The sequence below is a fragment of the Pseudopipra pipra genome, chromosome 14 (genome assembly GCF_036250125.1).
Source record: "Pseudopipra pipra isolate bDixPip1 chromosome 14, bDixPip1.hap1, whole genome shotgun sequence".
NCBI lineage: Eukaryota > Metazoa > Chordata > Aves > Passeriformes > Pipridae > Pseudopipra > Pseudopipra pipra.
Window position 1 is genome coordinate 19053012 of NC_087562.1, and position 20121 is coordinate 19073132.

The following is a 20121-nucleotide window of genomic DNA, read 5'->3' on the forward strand; positions in this document are numbered from 1 at the left end:
TGAGCTTGGAACCCTAATTCTATGAATGAGAGTCTTCAACTCCAGTTTTGAGAGGCAGATGAGGGAGGACTTAGGAAGCTGTTCACCAGAAGCAAAGCCACGTGACTCTTTGGGGCAAACGGTTGTATTTCAAGGTACTGCTCTTCCCCTTCTCTGGGCTGTCACTTCAGAACCACCCTTCCTTCCTCCCTTCCTTCCTCCCTTCCCCTCCTGCTGTCCCCTCTCTCCAGGAGCCAGGGCTGCCCTGTGACCTCCCCCACCCACATCTGAAGCAGATACATCTCCCTCTGTGAGGAGGCAGGAAAATCAGAGCTGATCCTCCAGACTTTTTCCAGGCTCTCCACCTCCTCCAGCAGATGTCATTTTGCCCTGCTTCAGAAGCAGCCACACCAGCCTCTTTCCTTGTAACAGAATATCGGTGTCTTTGTTACTTTTCTAAAGAGTAGCTTTACTTGAGCTAAGTTACAAATGCAAATTGCCTGCAGTGGTCTCCCATGGACTTGATATGGTTTATCAGTCATTAACTGCAGAACTTTGCTACAAAGTCTTTGAAGTAGTCCAGGACATGCTGGAAGTGATTACAGCAAATCTCCCTGGGCACTCAAATCCTCCATGACTTTACAGTCAGTTCAACTTGGGCACAAAGTTCCCAGGACTCTATTCTGGCTCCCATTTAGAAACACACAGGCCCTTTCTGGAAAAATCTGGCTTGTTATTGCATTTCAAAGCCCTATTCTGAACAAAATACTTGCTGAATCTTTGCAACATATTAATGTCCAGTAGCTGCAACAAAAGCTACTAAGTCCCCCTTCCAGAGATTGGTCTTTGTTGTTTTCCAGGCTGTAAATACAAAAGGGGGGCCTGTACTATGTTTTAACAGGCAAAGCTTCCAGCAGAAGCCTTATTTGTGATTTTTATTTAAGATGTACAAATTGAGTGCAATCTCAAAATCATGATTTTGTGTGTTTGTGTGTGTGTTTACCTGTACTAAAAGAGTATTTTTTCAGGATGAATTCCACTCTTTGGTCGAGATTTCATCCACAGTTGTGTTACTGTCGGCTGGCAAGATCTGACTCTCAACACCATCAGCAGAGTAAAATGGGATCCCTGTGGAACACAAATCCGTGTTATCCCCACCTACACTCCTGCAATTCTCCACACGGCTGCGTCCTGAACTTGTACAAACCGCCTCTAAAATCACCGGGATTTGCCATTCCAGGCGGCTCGGGCCCCTCGGACACCCTGGACCCCAAATCACCAAACCTGCCGGCACTGCCCGGTGCTCACGGGAGGGGCACGGGGAGGGGGAACCCGGGGGGCGGCCGGGGGCAGAGCCGGGCCGGGCAGAACCGGGCCGGGCAGAACCGGGCCGGGCAGAACCGGTCGGGGCCGGGCAGAGCCGGTCAGTGCCCCTCATCCCGGCCCCGCCGTCCCCCCGCTCCGCCGGTGCCGGTCTGGTCTGGTCGGTGCCGGTCAGTCCAGTCCGATCCGGTCCGATCCGGTCCGGTCCGCCCGGTGCCGCCCAGCCCGGTGCCGCCCAGCCCGGTGCCGCCCAGCCCGGTGCCGCCCAGCCCGGCCCCGCCGCTCCGTCCGTGCCTCTCCCGCTCGGCCCCAATGGCCGCCCCGCCCGGCGCGGCCCCGCCCGGCGCTCTCGCGAGAAGTGCGCGGTCCCGGCATGCCCCCGGCGGGCCGGGCGGGGGGGCGAGCGAGGCGAAGGCGGCGGCCATGTTGGGAGCCGCGGGGCGCGGGCCGTGCTGAGGCTCCGCCGGGGCCGCGCTGGGCGCTGCGTTTATCGGGGAGCGGCGCTCGGGGCCGCGGGGGAACAGCGCCTGCCGCGCCTCTGCGCCGAGGTCGCTGGGCGGCCGGTGCCCGGCTGGAGGAGCGCTCGGCGGGGGGGGAGGAGGGGTGTCCCTGACCGAGGAGCAGCGCCATGAGCGGGGGGACGCCCTACATCGGGAGCAAGATCAGCCTCATCTCCAAGGCCGAGATTCGCTATGAGGGGATCCTGTACACCATCGACACCGAGAACTCCACGGTGGCGCTGGCCAAGGGTAAGGCCGCGGGCGGGACCGGGGGCGGCCGGGGCTGAGGGGCTGCTCAGAGCCCTCCTCGTCCCGCCGCCTCCCGCCGGGGCGGCTGCGGTGGAGGGGAGCGAGGGGCTGGGGAAAGAACGGCGGCCCCGCTCCCTCGGCCCCGCGGAGCAGCCGGGAGCGGGACCGGGCCAGCGCCGGGCTGAGGGTCCCGAACAGAGCGCAGGGACGAAGCCCTCGGCAGTGGAAGCGCTCCAGAGTTAGTGCGTAAAAGGGAGAAGGAGGGGGAGGCTGCGAAGGGGTTTTCTCCGCATCGTAAGAATTCCAGACCTGCAGGGTTCCAGGGCCGCGCGCGGCTGGGCTGTGCTGCATCCCGGGACAGCCGGGTCCGAGGGGAATCCCGAGCGCTGGGCTGTCGGCAGAGAGGGCTGAGCGTGAGCTCTCGGTTTGGGAGGTATCTATATGGCGCTGCATAGTTCGAAATGGTGTGAGAACGTATCGACCAGAAAATATATGTATACACGTATGTATGTATAAGGAAGTTAGAAAGACGTGTTTACTGAGAAGAGAGTTGGGAGGAAAAGAAAAAGAGAACCTTTGAAACTGGGCATCCGAAGGATTTCGGTGTTTCTCGAGCGTGATAATGCACTCTCAACATAAAACATCGAGTCAGAACTGTTAGTCAGAACCTCTTTGTAATGGATTCTGCAAAACTCTGTAGTGTTTTTCTTTATACTTCTTGCTTCTGCAAAGTTTTGCTAAATCATCTAAATGCATATATAAAAGCGGAGAATTTATCCAGCTGTAGCATAAATGAAATATTTTGGACAGGGCTGATACGAAAGGCTGAACGACATCTGTTTGACACGGCTGGCGGATACCGTGTGGTGTGTTCGCTTTCACTGGCTGTTCTGGGAATTCTCGGTTGTGTGCTGTGGTACTTTAAGGCCTCCTCCCCCCCTTATTGTTTAAAAAATATATTACTTTGTTTTGTAAATTCTGATACGTGGGCTTTGAAACACCTTACAGTAGGTTTGGTCCCAGGCTTGCATTTCGTTTACGAGGCACTTACCTTTTATTACGTGACTTTTACTTGTTTCTAAAGTTGCCTTTAGGTTAAATTACCTTGCTGGAGTCGCATTAGCTACTTTAAGAGGACAACTGGTATTGGTTTATATGAGAAAAAGATGAACGCTGCTATTAAAAATAAACGTTCTGGGATTCCAGTTGCTTGCTGTGATTGTTAAGGTTTGTGCAAAAGAACTTGGAAAAAGAATCCCATCCTCGAGGACCTTGTGATAGTCTTGTCCAAAATGAGACTGATTTAGTGCTGACCAAGCCAATTTTGCATGACTTCTCAAGAGTGGTTAAGTCATGTTGTGGCATATCTGCCAAAGCGTACATATTTATGACAGATCAAACTACAGTTACAAGTCTAATCTGCTCTCTTCCCATAGCTCTCATCTCAAATGTAAATCCAAACCATTACATTTGCTTTAATAAAACTTGGCTGAGTTAGCTGAAGAATGTGTGTTTTGTAATATAGCGTCATGATTCAGAAGAGAATAAACCAGTATTTCTAGGCCCCATGGAACTAAAAATCTTGAGATTAATCTGGAGCTGATAACAACCACGTTAGACTGTAGAACAGTTTGCTGTGCTCATGAGCAGAATGCTCAGCTCTGGAATATTGGAGTTTCTGAAGGCTCAGGTCACTGAATGGATGTGACAGGGTATATGTAGGGTGGCGAGTGTGCTTAACCGTGGCCAGGTCTGGATGTGAAAGCAGCAGAACTTCCTGTGCAGCTGGGAATGGTTACCTCTTCTTCCTGTGCTGAGTCCAGAAGTCAAACTAGAACTGTTTAATGTGGATCTTTACCACAAATGTCAAACTTTCTGCCAGAAGGAGGCAAAAAAAGCCCCAAAAGATGATGCTTTCACTTGCTCAGCTGTGTAGACTGTGTGGCATGTCACCCTTACCTGGATTGAGTGCAGGACAGCTTATCGTTATTCATATTCTAAATGAATTCACTGAAACTGTGACATAAAATGCAAAAGTAGAGGTAGAATCTGTTCCTGAATAAGTGCAGATTTGCCCAGCAGTAGGATTTGTGCGAGCTAAACTAAAGTCAGAGATTAATCTCCCGAAGTTGTGCTCGTGGAATGCCCTCATTTATCTTAAATTGTCTGAGGTTTCAGACAGAAATAAGATCTTTGGGTTGCCAGCAGGGACTGTAGTTCTCCCTCACTGAGGGCAGTCTGCTCTTGTTCCCTCATCAGCATTTTGTTTACGAGGCTGGGATCTTTTCACTCAGCAAAACTTGTGGCCTGTGTCTCAGGAGTTAGAGGAAGAGAGCAACTGTTAAATATTGAGCATAACATTTCTGTCCTACGCTGGAGTCTGAGCAGGGAAATCGAGGCATCCTTTCCCAAACTGTTGGAGCGTGTGGTTATTTAAACAGCAGGGAAAACGCCCAGGCACACTGGATTCCAGGCATTGAGCAAGCTATGCAAGTATTTGAGGTTCTTAAATAATATTGGCGCATATGTTTGCTTTGGATTGCCAGCTTTTCAGAGACAGTGTCTGGAACCAAAACCACTCAACTCCTATTGTCAAGCCTCGAGTTAATTTAACTCGAAATGTCTTTCCAGTTCATGGTTCTAATTAATACTTGTTTCTTTTTAAAAAGCATTATTAATTTTTAAAATATCATTAAGTCCAACCAGTTTAAGAAGAGAGTTTGCAAGCCATGGATGGTTTTCTTGCTGGAAAGTGCTGCCCTACCTGGGGCAGCTAAGAATGATTGTGGTGCTTGATCTTAAATGTGGCATTAAAAATGAGGTGTGATCTTTTATACTGTAATATTTTTCTATTTCAAAGCACTAATTTAGAGAGAGTGATTTTTAATGCAGGTAAGCTGTGTAAGAATATCCGTGTTGGATTGGGAAAAGCTTTGTTCCTTTCAACAATAGGGAATCCTTAGGCATGAGAGTATAAGAAACAGAAAATTATATGTTGTCTCTCTGGTATAATGGATCAGTTGTCACTTTTCAGCTGTTGCACCATTGAGAGTTGCATTTGGAACAATTATAGTTGATAGACACTAATGAAATAGCTTTTGGTAAATTAACAAGTGGTTAAACTTCTGGTATTTCTGGCATTTTCAACCATCTGTGGTAGTGTTTTCCATGGTGTAATGACACATCAAAAGGAAACGTTTCCTTTTAGACTTTTACACAATATTAGTTGCAGGTGAAAGACTAGGAGATATAGACAGAAGGAAGTTAAATTCTTGTGAAGACCTGAGCTGCTTTTTATCATTCAGGGGTGGGAGCGGGAAAGGGAAGGGTTAAATTTTTATCATGTTTTTATAAGTTGATTTTTTAGTCAGTTAAGTGTGATGCTCCCTGAATGTCTGGAGTTTTAGTGCATGTGTGCCAAACCAAACCTGTGCATTGTGTGTCCCAGCAGAAAAATTCCTCTGGTCAAAACCCACTCCTGGCTACTGCCCTCACATCCGTGTCCTGCAAACCCAGCACCCCAGGAGTGAGGGAACGTGGGCTGCATTGATTGTTCCCGTTTACACTCCTGTACTGTGGTGTGCAGGGATCAGAGCGTGTTCCCAGGGGAGGGGTTGGGGTGTTTTGAGGAGAGATGGCAATAGCAATGACTTGCTCACTTGTGGTGGTCTCATTTTAATGGTCGTGCTTCCCCTGGGTTCCTTAGGAGTGGGGGGAGCTGTGTGTGTGTGTTTGCTGCCCAGGGAGGGAGGGGAGCAGAGTGGGTCAGTGCTGTGCACAGAGACTGAAATCATTCACATTATATGAGAACAGGGTCCTCTTGCTAGGAGGGTGAATGGCTTGGCTTTTGAAGAACATTCTGCTTAAATCCCCTGTGTGAATCAGCAAGTAATCATATCTGCTGAGGGATAGGGCAAGTTGCAATGTTGCCATTGAATTCTACAATAGTGTAAGTGATAATAGACATTTAAATATAGTAGTGACATAGTCAAAATCTGTACAAAAACTTGCTCACAGCACTTTAATACAAAATTGGTGGAACTACTCGGGTGCAAGTACATACATGAATGCTGTTGGGCCTAACAGGGTGAGTTGCTTTCTAACTAGCTACTTAATTGTATTTACACTGATAAAAAATAAGTTTGCTTTTAACGTGCTCTGGTTGCCTATTTGTTTGTAAGTCCCTAAGCCAGTTTAGGCCTTTAAAAAACCAAAGACCAAACCTGAAATTGCCAGGGTGAGATGACTGGTTCTGCCACAGTTCTGGGGTGAGTTGTAAGATTGTGTTGCCTTTCACACGCTTGTTTTCATTTTCTCTCACACTTCAGTATTTTGCTATAGATGAACCACTGAGCCTTGTTCTGGAGGAAGGAGGGAGTCTGAGGGAATACCCCCAGAGACAGGGCTAGAGAGAGCTCCAAGCCTGCTGCTCTTCCAAAATCTTGTGCTTTTGATACTTAGTATTTCTAATTATGCAAAACCATGGTGAAAGCTGTTTCTTTCTAAAATGCTGTTGTGCTGGCCACCTCAATATTAGACTTTTTACTTCAGCGAGCTCAGATTATGCTAAATCCTAATCCAAGCTGGAAAAGGAGAAACTGTAAAGGCAGCTATGCCTTTGGAAAGTACTAAAAGTAGCTTTCAACTCCCTGTGTTATAATACTTTCTGAAGGGCCTGATTGGGTAGACACTGCAAAAGCATTGAGTAGCCCCTTTTTAGATCACTGCCCATGAAGTTCTGGTTCCTGCTTTAGAAGGAAAGCAGACCTGGGGTGGTTATTTTTGTTGCTTGGGGTGGGAAGGTGAGGCTGAATTGCAAATCAGAGGAGTTTGCTCACCCCTCTCCAGCAGAGCAAATCTTCACTGGATGAAATTGGGTTTGCACTGTTGACCTTCTCAGTGTCTTGAGCTACCTGTATAGACAGCTGAATCTCATAAAGATGAATTCTAAATTTTGGCATTGAAAATACTTCCTTTTGATGTTATGATAATTTTATGGTGGGGGAAAAAGACAAATTCTTTTTGACATACAGTAAAATCCCTTTACCTCTTTGGAACTGTCAGGTGAAAGGTTGTTCACTTTTTTTGGTTGGTTTAGAATGGAGAAAGGTGATTGCCAGGTGTTAAAACTGCTCCTCTAGGTGACATTGGTATTAATGTTAAAATACTTACCCCGTGCAGCGTAGCTCTGACTTAAGAGAAACACTTTCAAAGCACATTTCTTCCATAGTTCATCAGATTTTTATTTCCATGTAAAGGTAAGATGCAGTCCTCTAACTTACTGCCCCTTTTTTGTGGTGTTGCTCCAGGGTAGTTCCTTCACTTTAGCTAGAAAGTAAAACACTTTGGTAACTTACTGATGACACTCTGGCCATTTTTGTGCACCTTGGTAGACAAACCAGAGAGAAGCAATACAAAATCAACTTCAGTTTTACTTACCAAGACAGCAGGTCAAATGATGGAATGAAAGTCCAAGTTAATTTATTAGTTATCTAATAAATAGAGTATAGGATGGCCAGAGAGTGAGGGTGGATCCATGGTCAGGACAGTGAAATAGAAAAGCCTGATGAATAAAAGCAATGGAATGAACTGTAGTAATGCACATGACCAGTTGATAATGTTATTAAGCATTACCTTGAGTTAATTTCTGCAAATTAAGTTTCAGATATCTTTTTCTGTAGAGGAAGAAGAGACATTTGTCTTGTAACAAGTATTGACATTCACTTAACAGAATCTGCCTTTTTACAGCACATTTTACAGGACCATTCAGAAGAGACTTTCAGATGCACAGAAATAGAAAAGTTGATTAAAGTCAGCTCAGTAGATGATACAAGAATGAACAAAATAATTGTAACCACTTAATGTTCTTATTTTTCATTGTAGTGAATTATACTTCTCCAAAAGGTTTTTAGTACTTGACTGTTAAGCTCTGTTTATGCAGCATTACAAGAAGCAACACTGATGGAAGATGGTTGCTGAGAAATGACTCAGTGTCACTTCATACAGCTCTTGACTAATGGTTTAATGGGTGCAAATAAGTGCCTAAGGATGTCTCCAAAATGTTGATTCATCTGAAAATGAGGGAAATCTAATTCTGGTAAATTAAAGCAAAACACAGATTTTTGTCAGCATTATCTGTAGTACCTTACAAAGCAAACACTATCTAAAAGGCTGGAGCAAGAACAGTCATGAGGGATTATTAAAGCTGCTGTAATTCGATGAGATTATGAATGTGATTGTCATGATTTTGGGGTTCGGGGTTTTTTCGTCTGTGGTTTCAATCCATTGTTCAGTTTTTGCTTACAAAACTCTGGCTCTTGAAGACATATCTCTTCAGCTGATTTTTTTTTTCGTTTCTCTTGATACTCACTGAGGGTTTTAAGGTGAGGAAAAGTCTTTGGGAAGGCAGTGACAGTGAAGTGATGGTATCAATTACACCATGTGCATGGTGATTATATGTAGTGCAAAAGGAGGAGCTTGATAAACGTCGTTGCTGTGCAATTGGAAAACTGTTGGAATTCAGCTAAGTACATACAAATAATTCAGTGTCTTGGCATGCGGCACCCTGTGCAGGCCTCCTTAGGAAGAGAGTTATGCCCCAGTGAGTTTGCTTCATTTGACAGAGATCATATGAGCCTTACACCAGCAAGAGAATGCATTTTGCTTAGTGAAAATTATATATGCATACCACAGAATTCCTGTTGTTTTATTAGATGTTGATTTAGCCCTTGAGTCTACTGAGAAATACTTCACTTTGGATAACATTTAATATTCTAGTTTCTGGTAGTATTAACATGTTTTCCTGATTTGCAAGTACAGAATATGAAGTGTGTAAACTCATGTATTCCTTGACTCATAGGACTGCCTTACCAGCCAAAAAAACTGCCTTGCTGCTTCCCCTTACCCTCACAAAACAGTTGAAATAATGAACATGTAAGTGATAGCATAAGTGATGTCTCAGTCTTTCTACTTGGTTTTTAACTGAAATTTTTAAGATCAAATTACTGAGGAGTTGATAATGATAAAGAATATGCTGCCTATTTAATAAGGATTTTTTCTCAACAAAATTTTATTCTGGTTATTTAAAGCTGTTGGTCTGTGTATGTTTGAAACCTCTGCTGACTGTGGGCCGTTGTCCTTGCTCCCCCTGTCCCCATGTTGCAGTTCGCTCCTTCGGCACAGAGGACAGACCGACGGACAGACCGATCCCCCCTCGCGATGAGGTCTTCGAGTACATCATATTCCGTGGCAGTGACATTAAAGACCTGACTGTCTGTGAGCCACCAAAGCCTCAGTGCTCCTTGCCACAGGACCCTGCTATTGTTCAGGTAAGTCCCATCATCTTTTTAGCTATAGCCAGGTAGCTTTAAGTGCTCTCTAGCTGAGTGTTTAAAAATGTTTATCGCTCTAAAGTTCACAACCCAGTGTAAAGAACTCTGGAAAGATTTTCCTCGTTGGAATCATGTCTTTAACAGTGAAATTGGAGGTTGAAATCTAACTGTAGCACAGTGCACTGGATACCAAAGCTGCTGTTTTCTCAGAAACAATTGATTTTTTGTGGATCTTGATGCCTTTTTTGAAAGGGACTTGGCTTAGGAGGACACTTATGCAGGAGTTCTTGGAAAGATCAGACTTGGTAAAGGTCAAATAGAATAGATGCTGAAACCTCTCCACTAATGATTTTTGTTTGTTTGCTTTTCTTGATTCTTGATTGCTGACTGACTGAAATGTTTCATCTAGCTATATGTTTTTGTGGAGGCTTCATACAAAGGGGCAGTTATTTGAAAAGGGAATACTTGGTACCTGAAGGGAAAGCAGCTTACAGCTTGAAGCCTTCAGGATTAATCAGCTTGTTGTTTCATAGTAAATGGACTGGCAGAAACAGTTATTTTTCATCTTGGAAATCTATTGGCTTATTGATTGTGCTTATGGGGTATCTTAAAATCATCCCTGAGAGCAAGAGGAAAACTCTTGCTTCAAATAAAACTTGATAATTCCATGTAAGTGTTCATAATTCTAATGTTTTAACTATTCTGTAGGATAGAATTCTTGGTCTTTCCTTATGAGGAAGGGCTTTTGTACTTCCTCTAAGAGCTTTTGCTGAATTTGGTGCAACCCCTTTTGTCAGTGGTAGTTGAGAGCTGTGAAGTTGCATTGCTGCCAACCCCAATAATAGTGATAACCCCACCCTCCTCAAGTGTGTTTGGGTCTCTTATTGTTCCGGTGGGTTTTGATAAACACTTTCCAACTTTGCTAACAAAGCTTATGTGTGTATTTGACAACAAAGTCCAGTCTGAGGTTCTGTGGAAAAGACTGCAAAATTTCATGGCATTGTTTTCGCAGGTCTGTGATGGTGGAAGGGTAAAAGTGCTTTCTAAACTGTGTACATACTTGTGAAAATGCTTTTTAGAGTTTCTCCATTTCTTGCCTCGCAGAACTCTTTCCCAGTTTTTGTGTAAGCACAACTTCTTGCTAGTGTGCTGTGTTTTGTGTTCAGTCCTCTCTAGGGTCCTCGAGCAGCTCTTCGTTCCAGTCGGTGGGCTCGTACGGCCCCTTCGGCAGGATGCCGGCCTACAGCCAGTTCAGCCCCAGCCCGCTGGTGGGCCAGCAGTTCGGGGCTGTGGGAGTCGGTACGTGCTCCTGCCTTCGGGGGTTTGCCTGCCCGGGTGGGCACACACGGCAGTCAGGGCTTGGAATGTCAGCGCTGTCTTATCCCCAGGCAGATTGAAACTCTTCAATCCGTATCAGTCCTGCAGTTTAGCTCAAAAGTACAGTTTTTCATAGGCTATACAGCTCAAATCAAAGCAATTATGATTGAGAATTAAACACCTATCTCAGAGGGACAAGTGGGGAAAGGTTCCTCTGTTGAGGAATTCCTTCTGTTTTGTATATATTCATTACATTCATCGTGTGATCCTTTTATTTCACAAGGGACAGAAGCAGGCCCTTCACAAAAGCCCCATCCCTGGCTGTGCTGTGACACCTTAACCGAGGGTTTGGATGATTCAGCACAGCCCTCCAGCTGTTAGAGGTGTTAGTCGGGCGTGAAATACCTGCTTGAAGGGTTTGTGAGCTGCATGGGCTGGTGGCTCCTTTATAGCCTAGGTGCTCTCTGAGACTTACCAACAAACTTTCCTTCCTGAAAGTTTTGTATTTGACATTTTAGTTTTTCACACAGGAACTCACAGTCTTGTAACTGTTACAGCAGTGTTACTCCTGGTACTGAAAATGTTAGCCATGTGAAGGGAAGGCTGTAGAATTGGCCATAACTTGATATCAGTTAATGAGATGTGGCAGTCATTTTCGTTGAGAGGGTGTTAAGTGGAAATATAGCAATAACATCAGTAAGATGCTGTCATGACTGTTTTGTTAATGCTTGTGATACTGAAGTTAGAAGGGCTCTTTTATTTTTTTATATTAGATTAAAACAATCGAGATATTAGTCTTACCAACTTACTGCACATACATATGTTAGATAAAAAAGAAGTGTATGGGAAGGGCAGACTTATGTGTATTCTAGAATAACTGTCTAATATGGCTTCACTAATCAGTACTAATTTAAAAATAATGAAATAAAGCCTAAATCAGATTTTACAACTGTATTATTTCTTCCAAAGCAGGAGGTTCTTTGACATCTTTTGGAACAGACTCTTCAGCCAGTGCCAGCATGTCCCAAAGCACTGCAGTTGGTTCTGCATTTACAACAGATGCAAGATCCCTAAAAACACAGATGTCTCAAGGTAAAATCTATTTTAGTAACTTTGCTCTTTTTTGACCAGTGGTGCCCCCATGACTCAGGTGGTTGCCAGAAACGCCAACAAAACAGCTGAATTCTGTTACAAAAACACTTGGTAATAAACCCAGAAAGCACTGAGAGGCTTTGTATTTGCTTCTTAAATGTGTTTTTCTACATCTTGGAGTGCTGCATAGGTAGCAGGACATTTGTTGTTATCCTTAAAGCATCTGTACTGAGGAGTAGGACTTATTTCAGTGGAATAATGTTAGCAAATAGGTGCACGTGGAAATTCAATATCTAGTTTTGTTGATAACATGACAAAACTCGGGATACTTCGTGCTGGTTGAAATGTGAAGTGCTTCATCTTACAATTTTGAAATCTTTATTCCTAACTGTGGTTTTTGTAACAGCAGACCTGACTGCCTGTAGAGATCCTGACATGACTCAGGTCAGCTTAATAGTAACAGAAACTGTGTGGGTAGTTTGTGTAATTTTGGAAAAAGAAAGTAGAGGCAAAAAGGAAATTTCTGATGATTTTTGAGTAGCTAAGAAAAAAAACAACCTAACTAAACATTGAACACCTTCACCCTCGCCTTTCATGCAAATGTGTTGACATTGCTCTTCAAAATCAAAACACCTGCTCTTCCACTCTTCATTGCTGTAAAAGTATGAGCTAAGATATAATCCTAATGCAGGTTTTAAATGATGCAGTCATGTTAAAAGTCAAAACACTTAATAGCAAACAGGTTTTTTTCCTGAGTTCCAGCTGAGATTTGTATACCCATTAGGAGTTTCTAGGACTAGTTGAGTGGGTTGCCAAAAATAGGTTCTACTTTGCTGGATTAATTGAAGGGGAGGAAAGTATGACAAGCATTTCTCTGTTGAAAAACTAGCTTGGTTTTCTGTAGTTGAAGTTAAAAGCTGTGTGATTCTTGGCCTTATGTGTGGCATATGCTCCAGATGAACATACATTCTGCCACAAAATTTCTTGTGGGGCACCAACAGGATTTTTCTGTGTGTGTTTGCTTTTAAAAATATTTTTCCTCTTTGTAGATTACAAGTGTGGTGTGGTTGCTTTTATTGGTTGGGTTTGGGGTTTTGTTTTGTTTTGTTGGGGATTTTTTATAGTTTTGATTTGGTCTTGTTTTGTCTTTTGTTGAGCTTTTGTTATGGGATACAACTTTTCCTTCCTGGGACTTGAGTGCTATTCTCATTTCTCAGTAGATTTGCCTATTTGATGTTGTAAACTTGCCTGGCTGGATCCAATGGCTCCATTCTGAACGTGCTTCTGCCCCCAGCCAGTGCTGCAAATGGCCATGTGTGAGCAGCTCCCAGAGCTCCCTCACCTGCAGAGTCCTGGCACCAGCCAGCCCTGGCTGCTCCCTGACTTGGCAGGGATAACACAGCAGCGCCCTACAGGACATGGATTTCAGTGTTGGAGCCTTTGGGAGCAGCCATTTCCCACTTGCCTTCCCAGGGAGGCAGAAGGTGTATTTTTACCTCCAATCAATGTGGAAAATTTCATTCCACAGCTAAATGCATATCCTGGATGGGTTGGTAGGAATTAATTGTCCCACCCATTTTTTTCTTTTAGACTAGAGGAGGGGGTATTGCTAAATATCCTTCATTCTGAGTGGATCTGAGGGTGCAGAAAGATTTATTTCTTTGGACACATGTGGTAAGGTCTAGATTGGTTGAGACCAGTAACTCACATTTGTGCATGAGAAATAACTCCTTGGGTTTTGTTGTGTTTTATTTTTGCCCAGGTCGTTCGAGCCCTCAGATGGATCACTTGAGAAGGAGCCCCACCATGGAACAAGCAGTGCAAACAGCTTCAGCCCACCTGCCCACCCCGGCACCAGTGGGGAGGAGGAGTCCTGTCCCAACCAGACCTCTGGTGTCTGCTGGCCAGAAGTCCTTGGAGAACCAAGAGCACCGACGAGGTAGCTTGGGCTGCTTTTTGTACAGCTTATTTCCTTCCATACACTTAGGAAGTGCTCTCTTTAAGGGCAACACGTAGGAATTTTCCTGATGTCTCTTACTGGTAGACTGGCCAGCAGAGACCTGGATTAGATATATATTCCTTTTTAAAGTCAAGCATATATTCTAAATTAATTTTTTTTCTTTTATGATTGTAAACTTGTGGTTTACATTTATAGGTTTGGATTTATTTTTTTTTTTAAATCTGAACTATATATACAAAAGCATGGTCAAAAATACCTAATTGGATAAACAAATCATTTTTTTATTTCCAACTTTAGCTGAAGCACACAAGGTTTCAAGATCAGAAAATGAACTCAGAAATGAAAACAAACGACAAATTGGTAAATCTTGTTTTGAGAAATAGCTATCGTTGTTCTCAGACTTCATTATTTTTTAAAAATCTGCTAAAATACATAAATTCTTTCACATTTTGTTTCTAGTGGGTAACAGCTTTGCATTGTGTCTGAATAATACAAGCACATAAAGTCATCATGAAAGAGAAAATCTCTTCTGGTTGCTCTAAATTAAGCAATTTGAATAAAAATGTAAACCAAGCAGTATTCATGGATTTATAAACACAATAGCATGAAAGAAAGCCTGTTACCTTTCTACAAAAATACTTGACTGAAAAGCCACTAACATTTTAACTCTTCTTTAAAAAAAAAGCTTTTAATGACTTCTAGAAAGTCATTTAGTACTATAATGTTTTCTGTGTCACTGCCATCATTATTGTAAGTGAATTTACAAATTACAAGCTGCTCTGATGGGACCTTTAACAACAGAAGTGCAGGAAGTGGATGCATGAAGTCCCAACCTGTTTTACCCCAGGAATTAGAGAGCAAAACAAAAAAACCAACCACTCTCCACCACCCTCAAAGAGAAACCAATGCCCAAGACAAAACCAAAGAGGATCTCCCTCTTCTCAGTTCCAGGTGCACCTTCAGCACGGAGAGGCCGTGGAGGCCACAGGGGGGGCCGAGGAAGATTTGGTATTAGGAGGGATGGTCCAATGAAGTTTGAGAAGGACTTCGACTTTGAAAGTGCAAATGCACAATTCAACAAGGAGGAAATTGATAGAGAATTTCATAATAAACTTAAATTAAAAGGTAAACCAATTTTTGCTTTATATTTGAGCATGGAAAAACTGTGTCTTGCTGTTTTAGTTCTGCCTTGGAGAACAACTTTTAAAAGGCATATCCTATTAAGTCTTGTTTGCAGTCATAAAAAGCTTATTAATAAGTAAACTGGGATTATCTATTAATTAAATATTTGGGTCAGTGTTTGAGTTTTGAAGTAATTTTAACTAGCAAATATCGTATGTTAAGTTCTAACAAGTCTGTTTGTTTAAAATGCAGATTACTTGAGCAGAAGCTCCAATAATATTTGTTACTTTAAAGTTCTGGAAAGGATGAAATAAAAGAAACCCCATGTTTTATGTTTTCAATTATTAGACCAAAATTAAAATATCAATTATAGACCAAAAGCAATGGGAAAAACATGAGTATGGGATCAGAACTTTCCTGTAGTACACAGGAGAGTTTTTGTTTGAAAGTATCCAGCATTTTCTTGCTTTTACCCTTTTCCAAAGGAACACAGGAGTAGTTAGAAACCATTCTGCCAGCACTTGTTTTTTAGCAGGCTTCTGTTTTGATTACCTCATTCTCTTGTGACCAGCCACCTGTTTGTTACTCTGCTGCTCCTATTTTTGGACAAAACTGTTACAGGTTAATACAGGGAGTTCCCTATTCAGTGAATGGTTGGCTAAAAGCTGGGAAATAAAAGCTAGGAATAAATGGTCAGATTTCAGTGTGGAGTAGGAACACCAGCAGAGTCCCATAGGATCTGTCCTCTGGTGCTTGCCTCTTTTTCTGGATTATTTCTAAATGAGTTGATGGTTTGCTGTTGATACTGGGGATGAACAAAACCATGGAATGGCTTTTACGAGGATTGACTGAGTGAGGCTCTTAAGCCTGGGAAGGAGGTAGTGAAGAGGGTAGAAAACAGGGCTGTCAAATCCCTTCTGCCACAGGTGTTTTTGTTAACTAAACCCCCAGAAAATACAGAGGACATCAAACCCCCAGACAGCAGCAGCAAAAGCATCCTAATTTATGCGTCAAAGTATTTGATTTCTGCATTAAATTATAGAGAGGTTTTTGTAATTTTGAGCATTCAGTATAGCTTCTGTCTGGGAATAAGTTAACAGCGCTGGGTTTTTAGGCTTCTGTTTACTTTTTCTTTTCTAGAAGATAAACTTGAGAAACCAGAGAAGCCTGTAAATGGAGAAGACAAAGGTGACTCAGGTGTTGATACCCAAAACAGCGAAGGGAATGCCGATGAGGAAGATCCACTTGGACCCAACTGCTACTATGACAAAACCAAATCCTTCTTTGATAACATTTCCTGTGATGACAATAGGTATGGCCTGCAAGGGGAAGCTTGTTAGTCTGCTTAATGCGTGTTTGTCAGAAGGTCCTGTCAGTGCCACTCCTACAATCAGCTCTGAATCGAAAGCGATTAGAGCTCATTTCCATGGGCAGGGAGCAAAAAGGAAACAGGAACACAAAGCACAGCATTTCTTTGTGGGCAAGTGCAATATGTTAATAGGAGGATATTTTAAAGTTGCTTTAGAGCCACGCTTTTAGAACTTAATGCACAGGCTCTAGAGTCTCCTTTCCAGGTTTACTAAAGGGGGGGGTATTTGTTTTGCTTTGCTACTAAATTAACACTTCAGTTAAATCAATTATGGCCCTGCTTTGGTAATGGTTCCTAAGCAGATTATGTAACTGTCTCTGCCACAGTGTTGTTTGAACGGGCAGATAGCTTCGGAGGAAAATTAAAGCTTATCTTTGGCTGTTGCCTCTTTATTAGACACGAGGTTGTGGATTGCTGACCTATTTTGAATTATGGGAGGGAGAGGGGGATTGTTGTACTGACAGCCAGATACTATAACATCTGTAACTATTAACTGTTTTCTTGCTTTAAACGACTGTGCATGAGGAGGATGCAGAGTGTGCTCTCCTATGTGGGAAGCTCTCAGCATTGTTGATCCCCAGTTAATGGCACTGTAACGCGTCCCTTTGACAAGTTCAGTGAGCTGTGGCAGACACCTGCATTCTTGCAGAAGGGAGAGATTTACGGCGTGGTTAATGTGTCGTTTACCGATTCCGGGGCTCTCTGGCAGCTCTCTCTAAGCCAGGCAGTGTTCTCCCGGGGTGTTTGGCAGCAGTCCTGTCCCTTTTGTGTGGCAGGGAACGGCGACCCACCTGGGCCGAGGAGAGGAGGTTGAACGCGGAGACCTTCGGCATCCCCCTGCGCCCCAACCGCGGCCGCGGCGGCTACCGGGGCAGGGGCGTCATCGGCTTCCGAGGTGGGAGGGGACGAGGAGGAGGAGGAGGAAGAGGCTCCTTCCCTGCCCCCCGAGGCTTCCGCGGCGGATTCAGAGGAGGTCGTGGAGGCAGGGAGTTTGCTGACTTTGAATATAGGGTAAAATGCGTTTAATATTACTGTGACCCAATCCACCGTGCTTGGAAAGCAGTGGTTAAAATCCTCCTGCTTTTAGATTTGATGTTGAACTAGAATTTCTTGAACGGTGTTTTGCAGGGACTCTGAGCTACTTTATTGGAAGTCCATTAATGATGAAATTCTGGTTATATAGCATCATCTTATTATCAACAGCAACCAAAAATAAAAGCTGCCTTTCTTCACGTGCCCAATATAGTTACCTGATAGCTGGTATTAGGGGGAGGGGAGGGAGAAAAAGAGAAAAATAAGTTCTGCACATTGAAAACCAGTGTTAGAAATGTGAATTGCAAGCATTTTTCTAAGCAGTGTTGTAAAATGTAAAGATTTAGAGGGAGTAATTTAACTTGCTTCCTGTGTGCAACAAACTTGAATTCTTTGTGAATGAGTTGGCAGAAAGCCTATGCAGACTGGTGTACTGGTTAGAATCGTTAACAAGGATAATTAACCAAACTGGTTCAAATGAAGTAGGCTTTTACAATTCTGACTGGGACAGAACAAATTCTGGTAGTTTACTGCATGAACAGTTAAGAGTTTTGCAGACAAAAATCTTTGTTTTCTGTTAGAAGTTTTCAATATTTTTAAGTAAAAGAGGAAAGGGGGTTTCATCACAGCAGATTTTTGTGTCCCTCGGGTGTTCCTTCATTAGATTGCAACAATTAGTCCTGTGATTTAAGGAAACTTTTGGCAGCTGGACGTGAATGGAAATGAGGGATTGAAGATCAGTGGTTTGAATTTCTGAATAAGAGTTTTGCAGCCTCCCAGCTGAGTGGGAGGTGGTGTAAAGGCTGTGGGTTTGTGCCATGCAGTCAGGAGGAGCTGCTCCTTGGTGTGTGCCAGCCCTGAGGGGGTTGGAGCGGGTGCCAGCTGAGCACCCAGGGAGGTCTCCTTTCTGCTGCAGGGGGTGGGCAGTGGCCCCCACAGCGCATCTGCTCCCAGGGCTGCTGCCCAGATCAGTCTGTGGGGTTTGTTTTGCAAAATGAATTTTAACATTGCACTTTTGTTCCCTCCAGAAAGACAACAAAGTTGCTGCGTAGTCTACGAGAAAGCTGAAACCGGGTGAACGTCTAGATCTTCTTGATTCAGAGAATTAGTTTTGATCTCTGCAAAGAATGAAGTTAATTTGCTGTATACTTGTCACCAGCACTGGGATTTAACTATTTAATTTCAAAGGGGTGTAATGCAGTTACTTTTGAAAAATGGCCATCTTTGAAAACAGTGAGCATTAAATATATTTGAGACAGAAGGATGAGTAATTTCTTATGTATAGTTAATTATAAGCAGTACTTCGATGGAGTTTAAGTATTTTTTCATCACTGAAAGGATTTTTCTTATTACTAAACTGTATTTGATAATTGCTTCAAGTTGTAAGGACAATTGTATGCAGAAGGCCGTCGATACTGTGAGTGTTTTGACCCACTGAAGGTTGTTTTTTGGAAATCCTGTAATATCCCTTTTGAGGTAGTTGTACTTGTATCAACTAGGGTGCTGGACAGTAGAAAACTTGCTTTGTCAGTCAGATATGTACACACAGTAAATACTGTTTCTTAGGCAAAGGAAAGTTTTTATATAGTTGTAAAATTCCATTATATCCCATTGCCAAAGAAACATTACAAACTTTGTATAGCTGTATAAAAAGCAACTAATTTTTTAAAGAATAAACATTTTTAAGTCGGCAAACATACTGTGTTATTGCAGAAGTTGATATGCTGAAGAACACTGAAGTAGTTGGTTTTTTTTTCTTTAGCAGCTTTTCAGGCTTAAATGTTTGATTTTATATTTGGACTACAATGAAGTTTTGAAAATGTTCTTCCATTACACGAAACTGGATACACGCTTCACTGCTCTTGCAAGAATTTGATTTTGTAGTTTCTGGCATATCACAGGATTTGACCAAGTTAAGGAGATATTTTCAGAAAAGGAGAAAAGGAATTTTCATATGTCAAGATTTGCAATTAATTTTACTTAGTGAGAAATATTAACTTTTTTTAATAATGGGCCAGGCACATGAGTTGGTGATTCTCCTGGAGTGCCTGGGAAGAAAGTCTGTCTCCATTTGTCAATTCTTGAAATGTTAACTTTGTTGTAATACCTGTAGACATGAGCAATTTAAAGAATTCTTAGTGTTTGAAGTTGTTTGCATTTTGATAGACCGTAGCTTGGAGACAGTGAGACTCTGGTTGTGAGACTGCCAGGTCACAAATGACAGAGTATGGACTTCGGGCCAATTCTGGATGAGTAGTTACAACTTTGATATGCTGAAATAGAAACCTGGTCATTTGTGTCTGTCTATGTAAAAATGAAGGCCACAGGAATAAAGGGATCCAAAGATTACATCACTTTGATCTAATTTGCTGATTTTCTTTTTTTTTTACTTAAAAATGTTCAGTGGTGATAAAGATGTGGAAAACTGCACTGTTGAAAAATTGGAATATTTAAAAGTGGTTGATAGAATCTTAATTTTATAACTTTTGTATAGCACTACAAGGAAGTATTTTGTAATTGGTTTCCTTATTAAGGTCAAGTATTTGACAGCTGTAGAAGTTAGGTAATATTGTTTAGTAATGTTTTTTGCATGTTAACAACTGCCTTTTGGGATCCACAAGTCATGATTCTGAACACCTGTTGAGGTTTTTGACCGTAGAGGCAAGTGCTGTCCTGTTGCAATAACTCTTTACTGTCTGAGGTGTTCCAGCTGTAAATACCGGGCCGGGAGCTGCGGCCGGGGCCAACCCTGGGTGTCCCTGCCGCGCCCGGCCAGGCTTTCTGTTTTTTTTATTTTAAACCAGAATAAACTGTTCAATAGAAGCGCTCCTGGGCGTTATTTGTCGG

At 42.9% G+C, this 20121-nt stretch overlaps 1 protein-coding gene across 4 annotated transcripts; it reads left to right on the forward strand.

The window, feature by feature from the left end:
- Nucleotides 1–1696: 1696 nt before the first annotated feature.
- Nucleotides 1697–20097, forward strand: LSM14A (LSM14A mRNA processing body assembly factor). 4 transcript variants are annotated; one of them, XM_064671305.1, is made up of 10 exons: nucleotides 1699–2051; nucleotides 9216–9379; nucleotides 10549–10681; nucleotides 11672–11791; nucleotides 13554–13730; nucleotides 14049–14111; nucleotides 14697–14876; nucleotides 16014–16185; nucleotides 17019–17253; nucleotides 18303–20097. In XM_064671305.1, exons 1-10 carry the CDS (start codon nucleotides 1931–1933, stop codon nucleotides 18324–18326), a joined length of 1389 nt encoding a protein of 462 aa, XP_064527375.1. In that variant the 5' UTR covers nucleotides 1699–1930; the 3' UTR covers nucleotides 18327–20097. The 4 variants fall into 4 exon arrangements, with proteins under 4 accessions (XP_064527376.1, XP_064527375.1, XP_064527374.1 ...); XM_064671304.1 differs by having other exon boundaries at nucleotides 1713–2051; nucleotides 11669–11791; XM_064671306.1 differs by lacking the exon at nucleotides 14049–14111 and having other exon boundaries at nucleotides 1697–2051; nucleotides 11669–11791.
- The last annotated feature ends 24 nt before the right edge of the window (nucleotides 20098–20121 follow it).

Excerpts from the sequence above, each read along its gene's own strand:
- LSM14A (XM_064671304.1), top strand. The coding sequence starts at position 1,931 with ATGAGCGGGGGGACGCCCTACATCGGGAGCAAGATCAGCCTCATCTCC. Across the intron at positions 9,380-10,548 it reads AGGACCCTGCTATTGTTCAG|TCCTCTCTAGGGTCCTCGAG; the intron begins GTAAGTCCCATC and ends TTTTGTGTTCAG. Across the intron at positions 10,682-11,668 it reads GTTCGGGGCTGTGGGAGTCG|CAGGAGGTTCTTTGACATCT; the intron begins GTACGTGCTCCT and ends TTTCTTCCAAAG.